Raw genomic sequence first — 26,694 nt, 5'->3', positions numbered from 1 at the left:
GGACCCCAGAATCAAACCCTGCACCTCTGCACTGTGGGGCGGACGTGCTCGCCAGTTCCATTAACCTGCCATGCATGTTTTTGGAATGTGGGGGGAAATCGGAGGACCCAGAGAAAACCCACTCATTATAATCCTTTTCAACATCAAACACTATACAGTACTGTAATTGTATTAATGAACCACACAAACTGTCATTGGAATAAATGAATGCCTGTAAATCAGTCTCATATGAACATTTTCATTCTGGGGAAAAAGAACATTCCTTATTTGTCATGGATGAGGTAAGAAAAATAAATAACAAAATAAAAGACAGAGTCCCGCATTTCCTCAACAGTGCCTAAATGTTTATTTTCCAGTAAGCTACATTTATTTCCTCCAAATAAGACAAGTTGAACATCCTGTCACAAGAGTAACATAAATTATCTCCAAGCCAACCACGCGCTTGATTCCAGTCTCACAAAAGAAAAAAACAAGGTCAAATAGTCACAAAAAAAAGACAAAGAAAAAAGATGGTTAAAGGTGTCTTTAGGCGAGCCCTGACGCAGAATCCACGATTGTCCACAGCTGTTAGCGTAGCAAGTAGGTTAGCGCTAATGAGTGAAACCACAGTGAGTAGATAGAACTTGAATCTTTTGCATTCATTGGGTTTTACAAGAAAGACACAAATGTTGGCGTTTTTCTCAGTTGTGCTCCATTAAGGAGAGAACGGCATGGTCAAAACAAGCCAACGAGGACAGAGGTGAGCAATATGAACGGTCACCCGAGGGGAGATGGGGCATCGCCCAAGTGAGATGATGGCGACCATCTTTCCGGAAGGGCGGCTCTGTTTGTTTGCACACACGTGCGCGTTCACAGTTCAGAGTCCGAAGGAAATCAGGCCAGTGATGATGGGGAAACGCCCAAACTGAAGGCTATGTACACACTAGTTGCGCACTAACTACATGCTAGCCACAGACTAGCGCCCTCTTGCAGTCAGTTTTGTTTTTGTTTTATGAAAAAACGTCCGTACTTTTCACTCACATGAAGAGGGTTAAACCAGACAAAAATTTTTTGACTTTCTTACAAATGTTGAGGCAGGATCAACATTTCAAGGGCCAAACCTAGCCGCAAGCTAACAAGCGGGTGGCTAACGAGAAGTATGCATCAGTTAGTCTGTGCTTCAAATGTGCTTTACGTGTTACAACCTCAGCAGTGTACGCAAAATCAGACGCCCAAAACAAAAAAACAAACAAAAAAAAAAAACCCCAACAGGATGATGATTAGAGTAGCCAAGACGATGTTGCAGAACTCAAATGGTGTTACCGATGTGTGTAGTTTAGCTTAGCTCCAAGACCAGAGTTGGTACAATTGAGAAAAATGCTCATCAAAATAAACACAAAATGTTAGTCAGTGTTCTGATAAATGCACATTTAACACAATTTTTCTTTCTGCTGATCTAAGATGAACCCATCAATGGGAGTTCGGTAGGAATCTCCCACACTCTTGAATGTTTCCCCAAAAGAAAAAAAAAAATGTTGAGGAAGTTTGTGGTCTTTTTGCATTGAGTGTTTTTTTGTTACTTTTTTTGTGGTGAATCACCGGTGTGTAAACGAGAAGGAAAAAACGTGTCAATGGAATGAAAACAAACAAAAAAAAATTACAGTTTGTCAAAATTCACACAAAACAAATCGAATTAGAAAAAAAAAATCAGAAAAGCACATTAAGTTTTTTTGTTGTTTAAATCCTACATCCAGCTCGTTAGCGACATTAATAGACTTTTTTTAGGTACCTCCTATTTTTTTTAATCTTTGTATTTACAACTGTACAAGCAAAGCACACACCTCAAAGTGCATAATATTTAATACAGTATCGACTCTGTTTGCATTTACACGGTTTCACTTTTGCCCGCCCAAAACAACCTCAATCGAAACTATTCTCTTTTTTTTGTACAATAGGGGCAAAGAGAAACAAAAGACGTCAATAGATTTATTTGCACTCTGCCTTAGGTCACTATATATTCTCTCTTCTTTAGTAGCGGGGGAGGGACAAACACTACACTCTATGCTTGTCTGGTATAAAAGTTAAGGCAAAGTCACTTTTCAAGTTCAAATAAAATTCAAGTTTCTCAAACTCCGGATGCAAATCTTTTGCGTGGCAACAACGCTCGCCTGCGCTGTTCCTGGTTTCGCACTTGCTTAAAAAAAAAACCCGAACAGCACAGCTCTAGAAATGAGCATTTTCTCTTGGCAACCACAAAGAAGGGGGAAAAAAAGCCATCCGTGTGCATCTCAGTCCTAAAGAAAGTAAGGGGGGGGGAGAAACGTTTCCCTTCTCTTGCTGGGAGTAACTCAATTGCTTCAGGCGGAAGGAAGACGCGTTTCTGGAGTTTGGACTCAGACTCGCTTGCTCATTATTTACAGTTGGAGCTAACATGCTGCTAAAGGGCACTCCATGTCCTCTGGGGGGCACATTTTCCTTCTACTGATACGCCATTAAAACAAACAAACAAATAAACAAAAAAATGTATCCTTCAATGTCATATAGTGCCATCTAACTTCAACGCAAAAGCACAGCAGTCATCAATACCGCCATAGGAGGGACCAGGGGGCAAGGGTGAGGATGGAGAGTTTGTCCCAAGCTCCTGAGGAAACCGAGCGACTGCGTGCTGTTGAGTCAAGTCGCGCATGCGACTTTTGTTCTCGCCTCCTGCACCTTTTGTCAAGCGCAAACGCAAAGAATTCACACCCATGTCTTCCCAAGCTCACAGATCCAACGAAATGAATGGCGCCCGTGTGTTTTGTAAAACGCAAGCACAACTTTGTAAAGTGTGTAACCCAAGACTTTCATAACTCAAGCACAAATTACCTACGCTTTCCATCAAGGGTGAAAACGAAGAACTAAGTCACACCCGTGTATTCAGAAACTCGTATGACTTAAGCGGGAGCCACAAAATAGCGCGACTTACTATCATTTGCTAAGTCGCATCCGCATCTTGTGACGCTCACGAGTGTGACTTAGTAAATTGCACAGCTGCATTTGGTGAAGTACGAGACCGATTTAGTAAGTCACGTTTGTGTTGGTAAAGCCGAGAACAACTCAAGTCCCACTTGCGTCTCAAATGTGCCTTTATCATGCAAGCGCAGCTTTCTAAATGACGCATCTCGCACGCGGGTTACACAAGTAGCGGCTGCAACAGCTCACAAAAGCGAATTTGGTAAAGCGTTAGGTGCAATTTACCAATTTAGATGCGCGAAGCACACAAAGGATATACGCTTAGCAGTTACTTATTGAGAAGCAGGTAGGACTAAGTCATGCTTGTGACACCTCCCCCCACCCTCTTCCAAAAATACCGCTCATGTTGTGTGCTGAGATTAATCCTCTTTTCCTCATCTACTCTCACCTAAACGCTTGCAGTTTTCCATCCTGGCCTGTCAATCAAAGAGCACAGGTCAGATGCCTAAAATGGCACCTGGCATTCACTTAGTTAAACAGAACATTTTGAGCCCATGCTGACCAAACAGGCTGACACTTCCTGTGACACGGTCCCGTTTCATCTTGAAGTTGAGCCCGCTGGAGCTGATGACGCCACACGACTAGACGCGCGCCTAATGCCGCGGAACGAAGCATCCGACAAAGAGCGAATGAACGGTGAGCACCTCACACTGTTAGAACTTGCGTACGGCGACGTGACAAGTGTGGAACAAGGAAGGCCTCTCCCAACATGCAAAAAAAAAAACAAAAAAACGAAGGCGCCGCCATAGCGCTTCAACGGCTAGAGTGTCTCTTGTGTCAAGTGTTGCAAAATGGTGGGGATTTTTAAAAACGCTAACTTTCCATGGGAATTTATGGGGAATAAAATGGGAATGAATCAGGAATGGAGAAAATTGAAGGTTGGCTCTCAACAGGAAACTTTAAATACAGTACAGATGGCTGAAATATATTTGGGCATAATCCGGACTAAAACAATCACATTTCTGCTTACAGATTTTAGTTATTTTTTCCAGTTATGCTTGGTCAATTTCTTTGCATTTTGTTCCGAGCCAAAATCCAGATCACAAGCGAAATAGGAGAGCCATCTATTTTGCATGGATGTCGGTTTATGACAAAACTAAATGCTTTAAGGTTGAAATGTTTATAAGTGACCCTCAATTCCCAATGAATTCCAATGAAAAGTTTCCAATTTGGACTATTTTCAAAATCCCCATCCATGCATTTACAACCCTATCAGTGCCACATTACAAACCCAAAATGAGACAACTCAAAGTGATTATTAAAAAGAACAAAAAAAAAAGGGCTTGGGGGGGGAAACCAAATAAATACTTAAACCATGAGACGGTGCTTCACATGCACAGTAAAGTGCTTTTTGTCTGCAAGCCCTGATCCAGAACAGAAGGCGTCCTCTCTTTGCTCGTGTTGAACGTGTGGAGAGAAGAACAATAACAGAGCAGCCCTGACATGGTTGCTGTTTTTTTGTTGGTTTTTTTTACGCATCAATGGAGTAGAGCGTGGTGGTGGTGGGGGTGAGTGGAAGGGTTGGGCCCTACAGGGGGGACTTGGGCGGGGTATGGTGGGAATCCTTCTTTCCTGGGTGGGGCGGCGGAGAGGCCCAGCGGCCAGCTGCCCTGCGCCCGTCTCGAAGGGGTCTTCCCAAGGCCAGCTTGGAGGACGGGGGACAAGTCTCTCTGGCCTTAGCGGCTTCCCCTGCCGGGCCTGAGATGTCGGGGCACTTCTTCTCCTCGTCCGCGGGGGCACAACCTGCTGGCTTGGCTTCCTTGGGGGCTAGAGGCTGCGTCGGTGCGGGGGTCTCCTTCGCTCGCTGGCAGACCTCGGCATAGGAAGGTTTCCGCTGTTCCTGCAAGCACATGGGACATTTGTTTTTTTTAAATGGCACCGTGAGCAAACGATTAACAAGGCAGTTGTCGATTAATTTGATAATCGATTAGTTGTCCAAGTGAGTACTGACCGTTGCAGCGCCATTGACTTGCACAGACTTGCTGGCGGTGGACAGCGTGCCGGGAACTCGCTCCACAGACAGCTGCGCGTCCTTGGCCTGCTTCACCTCTGACACCCTCGCTTCTCTGAAAGCAAGTGCCAGGAAATTAGCCAAAATGTCATGTGAGAAGCATGACATCAGTCTGGACAATTGTATCGCCTTCAATTCCACATTGCTGACAAAGAACCAGAATAGAGCAGGACGATGCCACATTTACTCATTTATATTTAATCCTTTCCAAGTTGAGTTTTTTAACTTGGAGTCCAAGTCCAAGGAATATACTCAAAGTTGTATTCAATTCAATTCATTGCAAATACCTGACAATTCTACAGTGACATGCAAAAGTATTTGCCCCCCTCCTGATTTCTGTTTTTTTTTTCTAAGTGTTTTCTTCATTCAACAAGGGGGGGCCGGGCAATTAATTTTTCACAGTGGGTCGGAAATGAATGTTTGGATCTTTTTTTTTTGTTGTTGTTTGTTTTAAACCATTAAGAGTTAATGTGTCGTCAAGAAAGACGCATGCTGCTTCAGAAAAAGGATGAGGGCAATAATAGAAACAAAAATAGGGTAATATTGCAATGCAGGGCTTGCTCCAATTCCCCTCAATGTACCCGTGTGGTATGTACGGCCCGCGTACATTTTTACCACAAGCATTGCTAGTCCGGTACATATGAAGTTATAAATGTGGCTAGGTATTGTTGTAAAACGTATTATGCACACTGTACTGCATTTCCAAAGCTTGGTTGTTGGTTTCTTTTTTAGCATGTAACGCGTAGGTGTATTTTGACTGGATGTACTCTGTAGTGTCGTCACATCTAATCAATTTCTCACTCCAAAACCAGGAGCCGAGTCTTGGCCACTCATGAAAAACAGTTGCCGAACCTCACACACTGTATGAGAGTTAAGTCAGGTTTTGCTGTAGCGCTAGCAGGCTCAAGGCTAACCAGTGTGGTTCTTACGCTGCCGGGATGGAGGGAGGCAGTGGCGGGCACGCCGTGGGGGTCCAGGTGGATGCCACAGCAGGGGCGGGTGTAGTGGGCGAAGATATGAAGCTCACAGGCAACAGAGAGGAAGAGGAGGACGAGGACGAGGAAGGGGGTGTCCGAAGAGGCTCTTTGGGGTCGGCCAAGGTGAGGGCTCCACCGGGACTGGAGTCAACACCCACGTTCTGTGTAATACATAAACACCAAACTGTTAAAACAGCTGCAGTGAAATCAAGACTTTTAGGCTACAGCAATGACAAAAAAAGCCTGCAAAATCCTGTAAGGAAAATCGGGTAAGGAATCATAATTGCCAAACAAAAGTTAGTCCGGGTCAAGTGAGGCGTACTCTGTCCTTGGCGGGCGGTGCAACGCCGCTGCCGCTGGCCTGTCGGTTGTCGAAGATGTCCTCCGCCTTGAGATGCCCGGCGGCTCCGGGTAAAGGAGGGAAGCTGGAGAGGCCCAACTCGAAGCTCGGAGACGGCGCTTTGGGTGGAGGCGGCGGCGATTGAGGTGTCACTCGCTTGTCGCACACAAATCGGCTTGGTGTTAAACAACATCATTAACTCAAATAGAAAATATATAGTTCCAGTAGGGGAGAATGACTTACTGTAAACTTTTCGTCCCTCTTTTTCCTAAAAGTAGAAGAAGAAATGTTTTTGAAGGATTTGAGGACAGCCTATATTGTAAAAATGGTGGTAGGCCCACAGTTGCTTTGAATTCATGACGATATCATACCTTCCTCGGCCCATTCCCAGGGAAGAGTAGTCTGCTGTGGCGGTGAAGTCGCACACCCGACCTGTGCCCGCCGACTCCCGGCGGGGAAAGGCCAAGGCGACAGGAGGTAACCTGCTCCTAGGCTGGCCGGCAGGGAAGCGCGTGGGTGGGCTACTGCGGACGCCGTTCAATCTGTCGCTGGGGAAACTGGGAAAGAGAGCTGGGCTGTCCAGGAGCCCTGTGCGCTCTGCGGCCGGGAGGTTCGGCCTCAGGTGAGGTTTGCTGTGATTCCTGCGGAGAACAAAATACGACCCCCCACCCAAAAATTCTTTTTTTCTTCTTCCAAATCACTTTTCGGTCTGTTTTACGGAGAATAAATTCATAGCACCAACCTGTTCCTGGGTGAGTGGTGTCTGACATTGAGAGGAGTAGTCACTGGTTTGAAACTGGCCGATGTAAATCCGTTGATGAATTGGTTGTTGTGAAATGGAGCAACCTGGAAAAAAATAAAAAATCAGTAATTAACACACGTGCACCATATACACTACTCCATAAAAGTTAGGGATATTTGGCTTTTGGGTGAAATTTTATGACGAGCCTAAATTGCATTCAAAACGTCCTAGGTGAACTTTATGTGACCTTCTCTTAGCTTCTGAATGCACATGTACAACCGTTAAACGTTTCCGTTCTTTTTGCACAAGTTGCTGTTCTCTCATGAGGAGGCAAAATTCACAACAGATGTTTGATCCTGAATCGACCAAGAAATATCCTGGTTCAATTAGAGCTGATGCATAAACAGTCTTCCTCATCAGGCCATTCACATTTTGACATCATGACACAATGGATCAACAGTACCCTGCCATTGTGATGCTTCAAACAGGATGTTCTCTGACGGAAGTGGCCACTGACTAAGAGTGTCATCAGCACGATACAACAGAGATACCGAGAGACTGCAAGAGTCACAGAAAGATGTAGAAGTGAAAGTCCTTTGGCCACATCCCCATGCTAATGACCGCTAATGACCCCTAACTTTTTGTAGAAGTGTATATGTACTCACCGTAAAATGCATGTTCACAGATCTTGAACACACACAGAATCTCTTACACATATGCCTTTTTAACCCTAACACGCAAAACTCTCAACTCTTAAGACACACACACACAAATTCAATTGTGACTACCATGCGTACATTCAATTATCACATGCACACACACTGTACTCTGACATAAGCACACACTTAACTGACTCACACAAACACTCAGCTCTGCCATCCAAGTACAGTAACACATGCACAGTCTCTCACACAAAACACACTTAATTCCGGTGCACGCGCACATCAACATGCTTAATTCAAACGCGCAGACTAAGTGCCGAATGCAACTGAACTGGCTTTGCAGTTTTTTTCAGCATCACATTCTTTGGCCCATGGCTGGCCAATTGACACTGGAGCAGCATTGCGAAATGGCCGCCTGTCAAGAAGCTTGTCTTGTTTTGTGTTTTTTTGTTATTGTAAAGTGTCCTTGGGTGTCTTGAAAGGCGCTTATAAATAAAATGTATTATTATTATTATTGTCTGTACTGGACTGCAGTTCAGTGCCAGTTTGACAAGCTTTCTGGCCGTCACGCTGCTGCAAAGTGTCATAAAATTGACGCCATCTATAGCAGGGCTCTCAACACAGGATCTGTTCTTGACAAAGCACGTAGTGGAAGGCCAGTTCCAATCACCAGTGATGAAAACACTAAATTCTGAGAGCAGGCATACGCTCAAACCCAGGGCAAGTCTAAAACAGAGGGCTACACAGCAACTCAGCATCAACAAAACTCATCTGTGCACACACACACACAAACAGAGCTCCAGAAAACTATGTTTTTATAATTCCTTGTCATATTATTGAAAGTGAAACAAAGCCTTCGTACGCCGGCAAGTTCTTACCAGCGTGTGGTCTATGAAGCTGTGAGTGGCCGACCAGGCCTGAGGCGTGATGAGGCTGTAGAGGGGGAACTGCTGCTGGGGGCTGTACATCGGCGGGATGTAGTAGGATGTCGTGTAGCGTTGCTGAGCGTACGGGTTCACCTCCACTGGCCGGTAACCATTCTTTGGCATGAATGTGTTCAGAGCGATTGCCTTCGCCTTTATTCTCGCCTGCGCGACAGCAACCGCACCAAATCTTATTTATAGTTATACAGTACATTTGTTGACATATGTAGGTGTAGAATTGTTTATTTTTCAGGAATGTTTTTTTTTTTTTTTTTGCTCTCTAGAATATATGGTGAATGTACCTTTGAAAAGGACTCACCTTGATAGGCTTCCCTTGGAAGGTTTTCACCTCCTCCCGGAGATACTGATATGCCTAGAACAGTAGAAAATGTTTTTGTCATTCTAAATTCACACTGAAGTGGCACCTTGAGATAAATCTTTAAAATTCTTGTCGAAAGTCATCTTTCCCCACTGAAACATATGACAATGACATGCTGCTTATTGTGCAGTAAGTGGTGTGTGTTTCATTATGTACCACCATACAGCACAGGGCTTCAGTTAGTTGAGCCAATCAGAAGCACGAAAACAGAAACTTCAGGAAAAGACAACAATGGCGAATGTACACAGAAAAGAATGTTACAATCACTACATGATTCAAAATGAAAGAAACTGCATACAGCGGTGTGTTTTGTGCATTTGGTTGATTTCTAAAGCTCAACACCGTTTTACCTGTTGTGCATCTGCTTCAGACTCAAAGGTGATGAACCAGTTATCATTGTAGGCAAATTCACAGTTGATGAACTTAGGTAGGCTGTCTCCTTTAAAGAGGGCCTCCACCTCCTGTGAAACAAGACAACAACAAAAAATAATAATAAAAATAAAATGCTATTTGCATTCATTTTGGGCTGTAACGATCAAATATTTTTAGTATAGATTTTTAAAATCGATTATGCCATTGAAAATGTCTTTTACTTTAGAATGGATAGCAAAATAAAGTTGTCCAAGTGATTATCAATAGATTCGGCTAAAAATTGTTGCTCATTGTTGAACATTGAAAAATGTTTCCAAATGTCTTATTTTGATGAACCAAAATATAATCGGTGTGCCTCCATCTTTACTTCTGTGAGACTGAAATCAGAGGATTTGGACAATTTTAAGGTCAATAATGTCTTTGATTTCTTATCGAAACAGTTCATTTGATGATCGCTTGAGCGTCCTTATTGGTTGATAACCAGGGAGTTGAAATGTCAGACAAACGGCATGCAGGTCCACTCACGTGGACTGGGGTGCTCTCTGGAACCTCTCGAAGGATCACGATGCAACGGTTCTGATTGGGTCGCACCTTCTCCCCCTTCTCATCCACCTGGACTAAAGGCAGAGCTGGAGGACGAAGAGGACGACGACGTCAATGCAAACCAGTCACAAGTCAAGTCTTTCCCGAGTTTTAACCAGAATCTCAAGGCTAAAGTCAAGTCGAGTGCGTTGATCCTCACACTCACAGCGTAAAATGTCTACGATGAGCTCGACGTCCGTGCTGAGCTTTTTGATGTGATCCAGGTTGGCCACCGTCACGATTGGCACATACTGGTCGCTGTCCATTTGAGAGATGAGGTAAATGTCACTGGCCAGGTTCTCTCTGAGGGACAAAAGCGGACACACTTGCTTAGTTACACTTTGGGTGAGGAGGAGAACAGCGGTGGGCAAGAATGACACCTTGTGCTGCATCTGTCAAAATTAGCTTAAGAACTGAACTAGTAAGAGTGCTTGGAACTCAAATGATAACAAAATGAAAGTCACAAATGAAGACGGCGATGCAAATGAAGACAAAAATGAACAAACGAGGAAGCTAGAAAAGGCTTACCGGGAAAGACAGAATTCCAGAGTTTTCTTCAGCTGCTCTCGCAAACCCTCCTGGGGATTCTCAGGCTGGGGATCACTGACTATTACCACAGAAATAAAATCAAATGTTAAATAGTCACAGAAGAAATGAAAGAACAGACCAAGTGATGGCTCGACACTCAAAAAACTGACGCTGAGGCACTTATAAGTCAAGGCTCTACTGTATTGTGACTTGTCCAGCTGTCATATTTGCGCCACGAACCTACCTGCGGACGCAGGCGGCCTCTGCTCCGGGAATTCCGGGTAGGGCGGCTCCGAGCGCTCCAGGGTAACGGGCGCGGCTAAGGTGGGAGACTGGGCCAACATCACCAGCGGAGGTTCATCGGGCTCGGTTAGCAGAGGCTCTTGATAAGCCTTGTCCTCTTCACTTGCTCCATAACCTTCCACGCAAAAAACAACAACAACAAAAAAAAACCCCCCACAAGACACAAAGGTTAACAATAGGAAGGATTCCAATGATGCTCACAATTTGGCAGGAAAGGGAGTCCTTATAAAGTGCCACGTATTCGTGTTACTATGACAAGCTTATGAAAGAAAAAGGAAAAACATGCCTGAAGACAATGCCAGCCTCTCTGATGCAGAAGTGTTTAGGTTTTTTTTTTAACACTCCACCGTGTGACTATTCATCAGGTTGAGAATTGCAATTATGGGATTAATGTGATGTGTCACTTTGTTATTGAGTTCATGATCTTGAGCGCATCGCAGTCAAACAGTCCTCCGCGCTCCCCTTCTTCAATAAATGGAAAACTCTCACTCCAATATTGAAAGGTTGTCGCTTTCACGTTCATTAAAAAATAATAGGTTTTCAAAGATTTCAATTGTGTGTCGCCACAGGTGGCAGTAATCGACTCAAGCTTGATCAGTACACACACAACAGCAATGCTTTGTTCGGACAAGGAAGAACGCTTGCAACAGAAAAAAGGCACACTCTTTGATCACTGTTTTGGAAAAAAATGTTTGAACATGTCTAAAATCAGTCTGCTTTTATGGAGGACGACTGAAATGACCAAATATTTACTGTTGAGAGGCTGAAATTCAGAGGATTTGGACTATTTAAAGTTAGACATGGTCTGTGAACAAGCACCTACTAAAAAAGATATAGCAATTTGATAATCAGTTCTTGCTTTATCGATTCATCGTTGCGCTTTGAAAACAACTCAAAAGTTGTGTTTAAAGAGACACTTTGTCCAATTTTTAAATATTGTAATGGTCAAATGCTTTTTCTTTTTGTTCAAATTGGACAAATTTCAAGGTGGAAGACCGTTTAGGGTGTATTTTTGGTTACTTTTGGACAGGTTTCAGGGTGAAAAAATATCTCGAGTATTGGGAATTGCTTTGTGGGGGGGTCACATATTTTCACCTCTCTGTAAAGTCATGAAAAGTGAACGCTTTAAATGGCAGCGAGCGGAAGGCAAACCTGGTGGGCCATGCTGGGCCGAGCTCTCGCAGCCCTCCTTCCATGGTTGCAGGGCCGCAGTGCACTTGTCAGCACCGCCGCTGGGGTCCAGGCTAAACATGTGGTTGGCCCATGCTTTCGCATTGGGGTTGAGGTCCGAAACCTTGGCAGATTCCTGCAGACAGAACGCGAAATGAGGCTCAGAAGAATACTTTGGAAAGAAGAGTATATACAAAGTTTCAAGAGTATCATGCTCCCATCCTTTTTTACAGATGACGCTCAAATGGACATATCTAAAATCGTCTACCCCCATTGAAATGAATGGGAAGGTCGTTGATCTGTTCCAGGCATGCAAGTCGCAGGTACAGTTTTTGTGTATTTGGAGTAACCATCCTCACAATCCACATTGTTGTAACTGTGACTTGGAAAGTACGTGACCATGAAAGGATGGACCTGATCTGGTGAGTGATGTAGGAATCAACACATGAGAGCGTAGTGTTGGCAAACCATCAGTCTGTCTGCATCTTGAGTGATTCGGCCTAAGTTTTGCCCTATGCGTATTTACTGTTTGTTCAGTAAAGCGAGTGTGTCTATCCTTCACCACCTGATGTTCCAACCAACTGTGATAGTCAACTTTAAACTAGCCAACGATGTTTACTTTACAATAGACAGGAAGTTGTGTAAGTCAGTTCTGCTTTGCAGTAGACACTTGGCACTTTATCTTCTCCAAGTGTGAAATGATGTCAAATTTCTTTTTCTGACCCCTTCCGGGCTCACGAGTCGCCAGTAATGTTACTCCAGGGGGGGGGGGGGGGGGGGGGGGGGTGATCACTGCAAAATCCTGCATTAAAGAGTGAAGAATGTGCAATTATAAATTAGATGCGTAGAATTTAAAAATGAGTGATACGCCCACCCACCCCCACCAAAAAAAGACAACAAAAAATGAACCATGATATGGCAAGAGACGACTATTTTCAAGGCTGACATTGACATGTTCTATCCCATCGGTCTGTTGATGCTACTCGATATCCAATACATAGCAATGATGATGATGCAAACTTGTCCCATCGTCCTACCCTATCTGGCTGCCATGAAAACGGATGGCCAGGAAGGACACCTTTGTTGCTTGACCTTCTACCAAATGGTCGGCGGCGGTGTTTTGGAAAAAGATGAACGCATGCTGGCCAAAGTCACGCATGACTTATTCGACTGCAGCTTGTGGAGTGCCGACGTTATTACAACACTCGCGTTATAGTAAGGCTGGAAAAAAAATAGTTGGATAACTCTGGTGTTGACCACAAAAATTGGTCGGAACAGAAATTTCTGTCTCAAGACTATAATTAATCTTTTTAAAATGAGATTTGCGACACCCAGAACCACTTAGTCTATTCTATGTTTATGCATGAATATTTGTTGCAGACAACCTCGGCCCTTGAGTGAGAGGTGACTTCCTAACCGGAATATAATGCTGTCATTCAGCTATTTTATACATCTCATGCTGCCATCAATCATTATCCGGTCGCGGAATGCTGCCTCGAGTGTGTCAACATTGATTAATCAAAACAAGTTTTGCTTTTTAGCCTTGAGGGATTTGCTTTTTTCTCCTCAAAACAAACAGGCTTTAAAACAGTTTGAAGAACATGTTTTTTCCCCACTATTAACGTGCATAAACCGCCAAAATAACTTTTTTTTCATATGTAATTCTTTGAATCCGGTTTCCTCCTACATCCAAAAACATGCATGGCAGGTGGTTTGAACACTCTAAATTGTCCGGAGGTGTGTTTGTGAGCACAAAGGGTTTTTCCTCCATGTGTGCCCTGCGATTGGCTGGCAACCAGTTCAGGGTGTATCCCGCTTAATGCCCAAAGCAGGCTGGGATAGGCTCCAGCACGCCCGCGACCCTCGTGGGATAAGCAGATTAGAAAATGGATGACTGGATGGAGGGCGGCCCAGTGGACCAGTGGTTAGCGCGTCGACCTCACAGTGCAGAGGTGCAGGGTTCGATTCTGGGTCGGATTTCTAGTTCGAAAAATATCATTTGAAAAAAGTCCGAAAGGGAAACTGCTTACGCAATGTATAAAAGGGAACCATGTGTGATGGAAAAATGGTTCGTCGTACCAAACATAATAGGACTGAGGTCGTTTTTTGAGGATGATTCCAGTATTTGCCAGAATAAAATTGTTATAACGATAAAGATGTATAATGAATGAAAATACTTAAGCCTCTGTCACTCACAATCGCAGAGTGTCAAGGCCGATTTTGAGTTGTCTTGACGGGTCGTAGCCCATGTAGTGCGACATACTCAACGATTGGTCGTCTGGCATCCTAGATGGAAATAGAGTGGCATTTCCTACGATTGTTTCCTTGGGATTGACAAATAATGAGATGGAGCAAAACCCCAGTCACCCCACTGACCAGCGTCTTTAGCTCCTTTTGTTGGCCGCCATATCTTGTGGGACACAAGTGCATGTCCATGCTGGAGTTTTGCTCTACAGGAAGAACAAGTGCATGGTGCAGGGAACGAATTCCATGCCTTGAGCATACGTTGGCCCCTTGGTGGTTGACTGTCCACTGATTGTGAAAGTAATTGATTGATGATATATGCAGCAGAGATGACATTCAAAATTCAAATACTGCTGCCGATTGTGTTCATCCGGGCAGCCAAAAATTGTGATTATAATTCACATTCGATTCATCATGCAGAGCAACATGATCCAGCGAAAAATCTGTGATGATGCAAAATGGGAACAAAAATATGTCGATGGGCAACAGCGTGTCCCCTCTAAGTTGAAATGAGAGTTTAACCTAAAGGAGCACGCACCAAATGAACGTTGTCCTTGGCCTCTTGTACTTGCTGCACCTGTGGTTCAGCGACAACCTTGGCGTCCTGGTCAGAAGTCATGAGCCGTCTGCTTCTTGGCTCCTCAGGGAGAAGTCTGCGTAGCACCCAGGAGCCTAAGGCAAAACAACAACAAAAAAATAAGACCACAGCAGGGTTTGCGCAGCGCCATAACAAGAAAACAACATGTGATGTGCAAAAGTAAAGAGATGTACATACTGCTATTTGTACTTTGCACTCACCAAAACAAAAACATTTGATCAGTGCTCAATTAATCAATACACCCGCTGTGAGTCAATATGGTCTTTGTGCTTGCATCGATTCAAATGACGGCGCGTGAAAAAGAATTTGCTGTGTGGCCGAATGGATGGCAGCACTCACAAACAGAAGATAAGACGATCGCCGCAATCAATTATTTTAGCTTATCAACATACACACCACTGACCTCTCCGGGCAGCTAATGATTCAACTGTGTGCTATACTACTGAATTAAAATACTCCAGTGCCTCATTGGAAGTACTATTGCCATGCATGGGTCAACTAGTGTACAGCTTTGCCTCACTGGTAACGTGGAGGGAGTTGCTCGACTCAGGACCTTAGTTCTACCCATGTGCAAAAACATTACACAGTACAGGATGGAGCTTTAAATGCACCAAAAAATATTGAATGAGGGCGAAAAAGAAGAAAGACAGTAAGTAGATAAAACTCAAAATATTGAATATTAAATATTAGAAAAGTAAGGCCATGCTGAGTTCATCAGATTTATTTATGACATTTGGGTGGGCCAGTTGGGCCAGCATCATCGAACTTTGGGCGAGCCAATCGGCACGCGGTGACCTGGGGCCATTGTCAATTTCAGACTCTAAAATGTATTTCTTCGTTTTTTCTTTATACTTATCTAGTAAAGACATTTCAGATTTTATTTTGCAGTGCTGACCCTATAATAATGTGATACTGTGATATTGTTGCTCAGTTATTGTATCGTCCAAATCTGATATCGACCAGGATTGCTAGCTAGGGAGCGGGTTTATGGTCCGCTTCATGACAGCCGAGTTCTCGTCCACTTTAAAAATTGAGCCCTGAGCCCAAACAACATGACGGGTGGACCATTACGGTTTAAGAATAGCTGGTGGGTTTTCCCTGGGGGAGGTTGCTCGCCAAGCAGGTCCCAGGAGTTGGAAGAGGGGGGTGGAAGGTGGGGACTGTGTTGATCCACGCAAGACACGTGAGCACCCCCCACACTTACCATAAAATCCGGTGATTAATCCGCAATTTTTGCCTTAAAAAAAAACCAGCAACATTTTCCTCCCAGTATTGCACAAGGGCCCAGACAAATTAAAAATAAATAAATAAATAAAGGGTCACATTCTATAGACATTTTATCAGTAGAGGCTGTTCAAAAAAAGTGTATTTACATTCCAACATGATATTTTATATCTGATGTTACAAATTCATGTAAAACTTATATTATACGACAAATTGCCCAGAGTTGTGGCGGACATTTCAGTTCCTGTTTCCAGTGTTGTTGCAGCTTAGTTGCCTCCTTATTACTTACCTCATTGGTGTTTTTCTAAGCTTTAGCTCACTAGCATTGGTCACAAGCCATTTGCAGCAAATATGTGCACTATAAGGCATGTCGTTTGCTATTGGCATACTGTAGAGTCACCCTATGTTGTTACAATTGCTGCTCGTAGTAGAAGTAATGTTGCGAAGGTTTTGGAGTTAAAAAAAAACTTGATTAACGAAGTAATCGATAAAATAATTAATTCCAAAAATATGCGTCTGCAAAAGCCCTACTTCAAACTAATATTTTCCTTTCTTTCTTTTTTTACTAGGAGTAGTGTGCTCCATAACCTGAAATTATAGGGTGGAAGTAGAGGCACACACTATAAATTGACTTGCAAAGTACATATACATCCATTCATTTTTACGCATTTTAAGTACAATCAGTTAGAAGTTAAAATCTGTTTTCAAATACAGTTTAGGAAATAAATCTTTGCTTAGCTTTTGATGACCATTAAGGCCTACTGCGCTACTGAATTTCAATGACGATCATTACCGTGGTCTTTGATGAACAAAGTGTTTTTCGAGGTTCTACTTTGTGTCAATAGACAAGGCAGAAAGACATCTGGTGCATTCCCCACCCCTTTCAGAACTTTCGTATCCGTCACAGGAAAATGATACTTAAAACACTAGGACCGTCTCGAAAATGCCAGTTTGATAAATACTGCTCTGACGTAAATCAATCAATCTTTGGAATTTTACACTCATCCCACGCGATAAACGGGGTTTTCCCAGTGTCAACACTGCAGGTGGGAGTGCAAAAACGTCAAGTGTTTTGATCACATGAGGAGCAAGCACCATGCTACAAGTCTCCTCGGGGCGGACATTGATTTAATCATTACACCCAAAAAAATACCCGAACAAACGCATACCGGTGGACGTTTATGTTGATCGAGTAGCCCCAGTGCCATTAGCGGTCGTGCCCAATGAAAGATGGCGACCTCCGGCGTGAGTTCCCCCGATTCCCCCAACCCCCATCAAGCTAATATTGAGTTAGCTCCCACTGCTAACTTCACCGGACTTTACTACTACAAAGCTTTTGCGGAACCCCCGTTGTTTTCTTAACTTTTCAATGAGTTCACTTGAGCAAGTTCGATCGAGAATTTGATACTCACCTGTCAACTCTCGCTGGTCGAGCAAGCCAAAAACAAAACAGGGGAAAAAAGCGTTCAAGCAGCAGCGGAGGGACACAAGAGACACCGGGGTTTCGACTGAGGCCTACGTAGGGCGTCCGGGGCTAAATGCGCAGGGTATTAAGCAGCAGGCTCCCCCGACGAAATAAACGTCGCAGCTCAGCCTCCCCGGGACACTTCTTGGAGCGTCCGCCGAGTGTTAACAAACAGTCTCCCCCCCACCCCCACCCCCCACCCAAAAACGAAGCTAGTTCCCCGCTAGCCTCACAGCGAGGTAGTTAGCAGGGGGAGCTAGCTGGGTGACTAGCTTAGCCCGCTTGGCTTTGACCAACTTGGACTAATGCGGCCCGTGGACAATTCCACGCCAGGCAAAAGCCCCACACACGGTCAGCGGCGGCAGCAAGGGAGAGGAACCAATAGAGCAGTAGCGGCGAAATCCAAGAAATAAACGCGTCAAAGCTGGCGACGTTCCACGCGAGCACACACAAGCTTGCCGACCGGAATGGAAGCTACCGCTCGCGGTTTCCTTTCCCTTTCGTCTTCCAGGCTAAGATCGTCGACACACTGTGAATGATCACTCTCCACAGAAAAGGTCAGCCAAGTAAGGTCATGTACTGGCACAAGAAAGTCATGTGCCATAATTTACTGTCAAACTTTGCTGCCACTTAAGAAAAAAAATCTATATCAGGTTAAGTGTTGAGTATAAATTGATGGGGCGCATGTTTATGTTATTGTAGGTACCGTTTTGTTTTTGTTTATTTGCAAGCTTTGGATTTTTATCTCCGGTTTAAAATTATATTATATTAAATTGTAATTTTTTTTGTTTCCAAGTTGTTGTTTTTTTGCTGCCAGCCCATTCTAGTGAGTCTAGTCAGATGTTTTTTAATGGGATAGGACTTTCTTTTTTTCACTGGCTAAAACGGGCTGACAATTACACACACACACACACACACAGACACAGACACACACACACACACACACACACACACACATATATATATTTATATATTTTTTTGGGGGGGGTGTCTAATTTCACTTTCATGCACCGAACCCTTTTACCCAATGTTTGCCCCTCCAGCTATTATATTGAACAGCCGGTTTTGAGTGAGATCTCTGTGTTTTCCGCTCCTCTTTGGTTCAATGCGGAAGCCGTAGCTGTCACCGAGGGCCCGCGCACTTTACCTACCCATTTCATTCTGCCGGCGCTGATTGGCTCTCAGCGGTCCGCTCCGATTTGCTCCTGATCGCAGGGTACGCACGCGGACCCACTCGTGATCGGGTGGCAGTGGGCGGGGTCTTTGAAGCACCGACCGCTATGATTGGCTGCTTGAACTTGGCCGCGGATCGCAACAAATTGCTGTCTTCACACATTACAAGCAGTGTTACAAGATATATTTCAAAATCCTAAAGTCAACCACAAAACATGAAATTCAGTGTGCTTTGGAAAGTCTTGGTTTTCTCCTATGGATTGTTCCTAAATCATCCGAAAATGGAAGCTACTTAAACTGTGAGTTTTTTTAATGGTTTATAATGTTGCAAAGGTTCTGGCGTTGGAAAAAAATACTAAACGTCATGATCGTTGTTTGAGAAATGAGCAGGTTTCAACTCATTTCAATGTCAATGCATTGCTTTTGATGGGAATATTGTCCTTAACAATATACCCGCCACGTAACTATGTCAGTTAACCGGGCTGCTACATTTCATAACGGTGCCCAGTAGCATAGGTATAGGACACGCTTATATTTGAATGTAATATGTTTGTCAAGGTAACCGCTTTGTTTTCAACACAACCAGATTGTTGACAGTTTACCTCATGCAGTGCATACATTTGACTGCAGGAGGCGACATCAGAAAACACTGGTGGTCCATCACTTCCGATTAAGGCGGAACTAGCACGCTAAACAGCTAGCCGAGCTCCTCTCCTTTTCTGCCTAGCCGTCTGCGGACCGAAACGTGTCCCGACAAAATGGCACTGTATAACTTCAAAAAGATCATGGTGGTTCCCACCGCCAAGGTATGTGATCTTTGACGAAGTTAACACCTTAAATCGTTTGCGTTTTCATCGCGTAGCTCTGAAAAATCGACTGAAATAAACGTTGGCAGCTCGGGTGCCAAACACGTGCATGGACGTGGACGCTCCAGACGCGTTCAATTCATAATTATTTCCATCAAGTTGTCCAACATTACATCGCGGTTGTATTCAAATGAGGCATTTTGGGTTTTTGACACCTTCTGATTTGATTGACTTAAGTCAACAAACAGAAGGAACGGTTTTTTTTGCTTGTCAAGAAGGCACAGAAATGCCTTTTGGTGTCCCACTGTGTTACAATAAACCCACTTCTGTCTGAAGGGATTTTGTATTTTGGCTTCCAGGGAAAATGCTGTATTTTCTTGAGCTCACCAATGTGAGTGACAGTGATTGAAACGTGAGTGACGTAGACTGTTTTTTTTTTAGTACGGGGGTGGACTGAATTCGAAGTACAGAGAATACATAGTACAGAATCAATAGTTTTAAATTGTACACGTGGGTTTTTGACGCTTAGCATGAATTAGGTTTGATAAATATTCTTTTGGCCACTTTAACTGTGATGTGGAGTACTATTCCTTATTTGTGTGTGTGTGTGTGTGTGTGTGTGTACCCACTGCAGGATTTCATTGACATCACTTTATCCAAAACACAACGGAAGACGCCCACAGTGATACACAAGCATTACCCGATCCATCGCATCCGCCACTTTTACATGCGCAAGGTGAAGTTCACGCAGCAGAACTACCATGACCGCCTCACACAGATTCTCACCGACTTCCCGAAACTGGATGTGAGTCAGAAACACTTGGTTCAAAAGGAGAAGAAAAAATCTTGTACAAAATACATTTGATGGACGTTTTGCTGTTCGGCGCAGGACATCCATCCCTTCTACGCCGACCTGATGAACGTACTTTACGACAAAGACCATTACAAACTGGCCTTGGGTCAGATCAACATCGCCAAGAATTTGATTGACAAGTAAGTATGATGTTGAATTTCCCAGAACAAAACACTGCAGTGAAATGTTGGGGGGAGGGGGGGTTGGCTCCATGTGCAGCACTTTGTGTGCAGCCGTGGTTGTTTTTTAAGTGCTTTATAAATAAAATTGAGTTGAGTTTTTGTTTGTGTTAGCGTTGCCAAAGACTACGTGCGCCTGATGAAGTACGGCGATTCTCTTTATCGATGCAAGCAGCTGAAGCGAGCCGCTCTAGGTCGCATGTGCACCATCTTGAAGCGACAGAAGTCCAGCCTGGAGTATCTGGAACAAGGTAGTGCAATGAGCCTCAATTTAGAGATGGGTGACATTCTTGCGTGGGTTCTTTGAATTGCCATGGGATAGTTTGGGCTTTGGAAAGCTTTTACATGTTGCTGCATGTAGAAATAAACATGAGAAAAGCTGCAACTTTACCATCTTGAGTGGAATAGGTGTAATCGTTCCATCTTTGAATCGTATCATATCATGTGTAAGGAACCCCCCCCCCCTTTTTTTTTTCTCCAGTTCGTCAACATCTGTCCCGTTTGCCCACCATTGACCCCAACACCAGGACACTGCTGCTGTGCGGATACCCTAACGTGGGCAAGTCCAGTTTCATCAACAAGGTGAGCTTGTTCTCCTTGCTTTTCAACTTTTCTCAGCAAAATGTAGACCCAAGAACAAAATGGTGCCTTTATGTTCAGGTGACGCGAGCGGACGTGGACGTGCAGCCGTACGCCTTCACCACCAAGTCACTGTTTGTGGGTCACATGGATTACAGATACCTGCGCTGGCAGGTGAGCACCACCTTTAGCGTGTCCTTTGTTCATTTATGACAGCGGAGAGCTTGATTCCGCTCATCTACAAACATCACAAATTGATACTAAAGGGGCAGTCGGCAGAATCCCCCAAATTTGAAAAAAAAAATGCAAATTGTGCATTGTGTAATATCAAATTAAGATACTCCTGTCCCGTCATACCTCAAGATAATTGAAAGCAAATTAAAAAGTTGACACCTTTTTCAGATGATACCAATTTGCTAAAAAAAAAAGAATTGAATTGGGTCAGGACGACTTTAGTAAAAACCCATAAAATACACTTGTTGGCTTTATTTAGTCTCGCCATTCTGACCTTGTTACTCCACAGGTAGACCACTCATTCAATGATGACATTTGTTGATGATTCTTGTACTTTTATTAACCGTTGAGATGACTCAAGGAAGTTTTCAAACTGCTTACGTGCCGTCGTAAAATAAAACAAAACAAAATGCTTTGCCCCATTTGTCTGCCATATGGTAAACAGTAGGCTAAACAGCACAAACTTAATGCAACAATATCAGTTTTGCTTTTCGCAATAGAACTGTAGTTTACGCTCACAAAATAAAGCAGCTCTGTGGGTCTTGTGGTGCGTCTGGCGTAGGTGGTGGATACGCCCGGGATCCTGGACCACCCGTTGGAGGACCGCAACACCATCGAGATGCAGGCCATCACGGCCCTGGCCCACCTGCGGGCGGCGGTGCTCTACATCATGGACATGTCGGAGCAGTGCGGCCACTCCCTGGCGCAGCAGCTGGAGCTCTTCAACAACATCCGACCGCTTTTCGCCAACAAGGTGACGACGACATTTTGTTAGTTGGCTCTTTGCAGCCGCCCGGTGTAACGTTTGTGCGCTCTCTACTGGCAGCCGCTCATCGTGGTGGCCAACAAATGTGACGTGAAGAAGATGAGCGAGCTGTCTGAGGAGAACCAGGTACCTTCTTTCGATAAGGCTATCAGAGGCGACAAATCCGTTTTTCCGAAGTTCAACGCGCCTCCCCATTGCCGCTTTTGTGTTTCCTTTTGTCTTTTTGTTTTTCAAATTCATTCCTTTTTTCAGTCTTTTGTAATGTTTTTGTTTGGCTGTGTGGAATGGGATTGGTTGGGGGGGGTTAACAGTCTGTGCCTTGGTTCAAAAATTGCCCATAAGATAAGAAAACCTTTATTTGTCTCACAATGGAGAAATTCCCAATTTTCAGCAGCAAAATTATGAAAGGGAGAAGTAGAAGAACAAAAAGTATCCATAAATATAAATTATGAAATATAAATATAAGCGTATTAAAAATTGACGAGTCCAGGTTTTCAGGTCTGTCTATTCAATAGCCTGATTTTATTATTCATTTAAATTTGATAACAGTGGCCTCAGAGGTTCTTCCTTTTTAATGTGACTTTGTCTTTTCGACAGCTCGTGTAAGCCCCTAATGACACTGGCCACGTGTTTGCTTAGAAAATGTTTGCAGACTTATCCGCGGAAGGCATCCCCGTCATTGAGACCAGCACACTGACTGAGGAGGGTGTTATCCAGGTCAAGAATGAGGTGAGACATCACGAGACCTTTGCGTTGGCTTTGGCCGGCTTTCACCACAACACCCGTTTCTGCACTTAGTTTATTGCGCTCGGGTGCCCCCTCCTCTAGTACAGTTGTCTTGTGCCTCAGGCCATCTCTCATGAGCGCGGTGGTGTTGTGTGCCTCAGGCCTGCGACCGTCTCCTGGCTCAGCGTGTGGACAGCAAGATGAGGGGCAAGAAGGTCCACGACGTCCTCAACAGGCTGCACCTGGCCGTGCCCGCCAAGAGAGACGACAAGGTTGAAGCACGTGAACGCAAGCATCAGGAAAGCGCCGTCTGCCCTGCGCTTCACTCACATTTGTTCCCTCAGGAGAGACCGCCGTTCATCCCGGAGAAAGTTTTGACGCGCAGGAGAGCTATGGAGGTGGACGCACCAAAGCGCAAACTGGTATGCCTCAAAAACACCTTTTTTTTCCCCTCTCTCGGAATTAAGTTCGCTAATTGCTTTTTGAGGGGAAATCTAGTGTAAATTCTTTTTACTAGTTTTTAATCAGAGATGGATGGTTTTTTTCCCCAGATTTTGAATCTGCAGGGGTTTTTTTTCCTCTTGCACATCAGGTTTTCATAATAGTAAGTGTAATATAGCAACGTTTTAGGTAATATTTCTGAATGAAGAGCGAGGTTCAGCAACAGGTGGAATATTTTGGCAACACATGGTAAAATCTGTATTGAACAAGGTTTAAAACGTGAAATTACAACATTTCAAAAACCTGGTATGCTTGGAATTTTTTTAAAGTTAATGTCATGAATTGATCCAATGGATTATGGCCCATCTCTACCTGCAAGCATTCTTTACTGATAGAACAATATGCCTTCCAGGAGAAAGATCTGGAGATGGAAATGGGAGACGACTACGTCCTGGACCTTAAGAGTGAGCGTCCTTGTCAGGGTCGTCGTCATCATTAGCTTTCACGCGGCCACCCTAACAAGCACCATCTTTGCCTCTGTCAGAATACTGGGACCTGATGAACAACGACGAGAAGCACGACAAGATCCCGGAAGTGTGGGAAGGCCACAACATCGCCGACTACATCGACCCAGCTATTATGAAGGTCAGTCGCAACCGGGAGCGAACAATCCAGCCAGAGTTGACATATGAATCAAAATCCACCAACAATGACCAATTACAGCACAATCAAAATCCTTGAACACTTGAAATCACTTTCTGTTGAGGAGCGGATTCTGTCTCATGCAAATGCTTTGTTACCATGGCAACTGGGGAGCGGGGCATGGGCATTCCAAGAGAGGAGAGGAGCAATTTGGAAATGAGTATAATGAGTAATTTGTTTTTAGTTTTAAGTTCTGGTTATATGTTAAAGTTCATTATAAATATAGATTAGGAGGCAGATTGGAAAACGACAACTCCAGTTACAAGAAAATAATTTTGTTCAGAAAAACAGAGTCCCGAAACTCTAAAATGACACTGAAATGGGGTTATGTTATGTCTGTTAACTTTGACTATTGAGTTTACTTATTTTGTCAAAATAGGCTTTCCGTATTTATTTGTTTGTTTTTAGTGTGTGCACGCCGACATGGTTTGTTTGTGTTGCGGATCAGAAACTGGAGGATCTGGAGAAGGAGGAGGAGCTGAAGGAGCGCGCCGGCGAGTACGACTCGGACGATGAAAGCGAGGACGAGGAGATGAAGGCGATCCGCGTCATGGCCAACCAGATTCGCGAGAAGAGGCATCTCATGATCTTGCAGTCCAAGGAGAAAGACGTGCACGGGCCGCGGATGCCCAGGACCGTCGCCAAGGTAATGCCATCATTATTCCAGTAACTCAAAATATTATCTCCTTTTTATTTTATATGTATTCATATATATATACATACAGTATATATATGGAGTGTAAACGACTATTGGACCTCCGTACAAAAAAAACATTTATAATAAATACATGTAAAATGGTAAACTGTAGTTTCAGTTGGTTATAGCTTTTTTTTTCTTTTTTTGCACACATTTTTATTGTACTGTATTTTCACGACCATACGGTGCAGTGTCAGTAACGGGTGATATTTCTGTATTAACATAACACGCACTACATTATTGGACGCAGGCATGGTAAAACGTATGCTCGCCTAAACAATACGGAAGCATACGCTGTAGCATGCATTCACTCGAGTGGATGTTTTTAAAAAGGCTGCAGGAGCAAAACTGAGTTCAGTGGTACTTAATTGAAGTATTTAACACTGTACTCACATTATTTTTGAATCAATCTTCATCCACAAATCCATCAAAGTCCTCGTCTGTATCCAAAATAAACAGCTGGAACACACCAGGTTCCCTCTTGTCATTGTCATTGTCACAATAGTGAGACTGAAAAGTCAACCGCAGTACGGCCATAAACGATGGTGACATCCGTGGCGCAAAGGATATTATGGTCCTATGTGTTGTCTTCTGGCACTTAGGTTGAGAGAAAGACGTTGGAGAAGGAAATGGGTGACCTCGGCCTGGACATGAGCGACAAAAACAACGTGAGTAGTGGTGTCCTTTCCCGGGTGACGCCTGAGCATGTGCGGACCACGTTTGACTATTTGTCACTCTTCTTGCAGAGTCACTACGCCCAGAATGCCCGCCGCTCCCGCAGCGTCACCCGCAAACGAAAGCGTGAGAATTCGGTGGCGCCGCCAACTTCCAAGACACGTAGCCAGAGCGCCTCTCGGCCTCCTCGGGACAAATCCGGATTACGAGACGCAAAGGTACGCTTCACATCGGGATCACCAGGACTAAAATGATCACCGCCAGTTCGATTAGCATCACATCACACACACAAAAAAATTGTAAAATCAAAAGTAAATAAGTCATGATAGAGCGACTTTACAATAGAATACATTTTTAATTCTTTAAACTCCATTTAATTATTATTACAAAATATATTTGTTGTGTGCAAATTTATAGACTGCTGTTTTCCTCACAAAAAAAAAGACTTTTTTTGTGGAAGATGGGAGCAGAATTTTCTATAGGCGAAGGGTTCATTTCTATATTGTTGACCATATTTCCCCCCTCAGCCCCTCTCTCAAATGTGTTTTTGTATTTCAGATGGCAAAGAAGACCAAGAAAATGATGAAGAACTCCCAGAAGGGCATGAACCGCCAGGGCAAGAAGGGCGAGGCGGACCGACACGTGTTTGACCTAAAACCCAAACACCTGCTGGCAGGAAAGAGGAAGTCAGGAACCACCGACCGCAGATGAACAAGAATCACAAGTTTCTCTGGACTCTTGAAACATGTGAAGGAGGCACTTCCCTCTGGGTGACTTCTACACAATACCCAAATCAGGAAATGATCATTGCCTTCTCTGTCCAATATTTTAGTAACTTGTTGATGATGGCGGCAGTTGCGTGATTTGTTGTTCCGGCACTCAAACACTGTGTGGGAATTCATGTTGGATAAAGTTGATGTTGGTAAATAAATATTCATCCAATCCCAGAGAAGGCTTTTTCAAATATTTTAAATCAAATATTCTATTGGTATCACATTGAATTATCACCATCCGAGACAATGTTGTCTATCAGGATACAAACTCTTAACCCTATTTGCAAAATACATTTTCATGATGTTCCACTCAGTTTAACAGGCTCCTCTTTTGCTTTCTAATTCGGTGTCAAGTGGGGGGGATTTTCTGCCGAATCATCGATGTGGAAGAGCAGCAGATCAACTCTTGACTCTCATCTATTGTTCGACAATTCTACTTGGCGGTTGGGGTTGTTTTATTTTGATTTGTTTTTTGACACATTAAAGATATGGGAAACTGTTTGGAATTTTCTTTGATTTAGGGATGGTCTACAGCCCAATCCCCAACTCCACCTGAGCCAAAGTCCACATTCCGAATCA

General features: G+C 43.9%; 2 protein-coding genes across 2 annotated transcripts; one reads left to right on the top strand and one right to left on the bottom strand.

The window, feature by feature from the left end:
• Positions 1–322: 322 nt before the first annotated feature.
• On the bottom strand, positions 323–17,698 carry larp4b (La ribonucleoprotein 4B). Its single transcript, XM_086129424.1, has 17 exons — positions 17,459–17,698; positions 14,763–14,896; positions 11,963–12,116; positions 10,752–10,925; positions 10,508–10,586; positions 10,146–10,282; positions 9,923–10,026; positions 9,376–9,486; positions 8,966–9,019; positions 8,602–8,811; positions 7,062–7,165; positions 6,691–6,960; positions 6,563–6,587; positions 6,302–6,475; positions 5,932–6,140; positions 4,943–5,057; positions 323–4,831 (listed from the first exon to the last, which is right to left on the bottom strand). The coding sequence occupies exons 2-17, from the start codon at positions 14,841–14,843 to the stop codon at positions 4,520–4,522; spliced, it is 2,313 nt and encodes a 770-aa protein (XP_085985550.1). The 5' UTR covers positions 14,844–14,896; positions 17,459–17,698; the 3' UTR covers positions 323–4,519.
• Positions 17,699–19,339: 1,641 nt separating this feature from the next.
• Positions 19,340–26,614, top strand: gtpbp4 (GTP binding protein 4). Its single transcript, XM_086129702.1, has 17 exons — positions 19,340–19,490; positions 20,125–20,295; positions 20,380–20,483; positions 20,637–20,773; positions 21,004–21,104; positions 21,183–21,275; positions 21,898–22,089; positions 22,162–22,227; positions 22,741–22,830; positions 22,989–23,099; positions 23,172–23,249; positions 23,681–23,732; positions 23,813–23,913; positions 24,419–24,616; positions 25,270–25,335; positions 25,414–25,560; positions 25,901–26,614. The coding sequence occupies exons 1-17, from the start codon at positions 19,443–19,445 to the stop codon at positions 26,051–26,053; spliced, it is 1,908 nt and encodes a 635-aa protein (XP_085985828.1). The 5' UTR covers positions 19,340–19,442; the 3' UTR covers positions 26,054–26,614.
• Positions 26,615–26,694: the final 80 nt, after the last annotated feature.

This window comes from Hippocampus guttulatus, chromosome 14 (genome assembly GCF_054856545.1).
Source record: "Hippocampus guttulatus isolate MCC_2025c chromosome 14, RoL_Hgut_1.0, whole genome shotgun sequence".
NCBI classification, from domain to species: domain Eukaryota; kingdom Metazoa; phylum Chordata; class Actinopteri; order Syngnathiformes; family Syngnathidae; genus Hippocampus; species Hippocampus guttulatus.
This window is presented reverse-complemented; position numbering and strand designations above follow the sequence as displayed.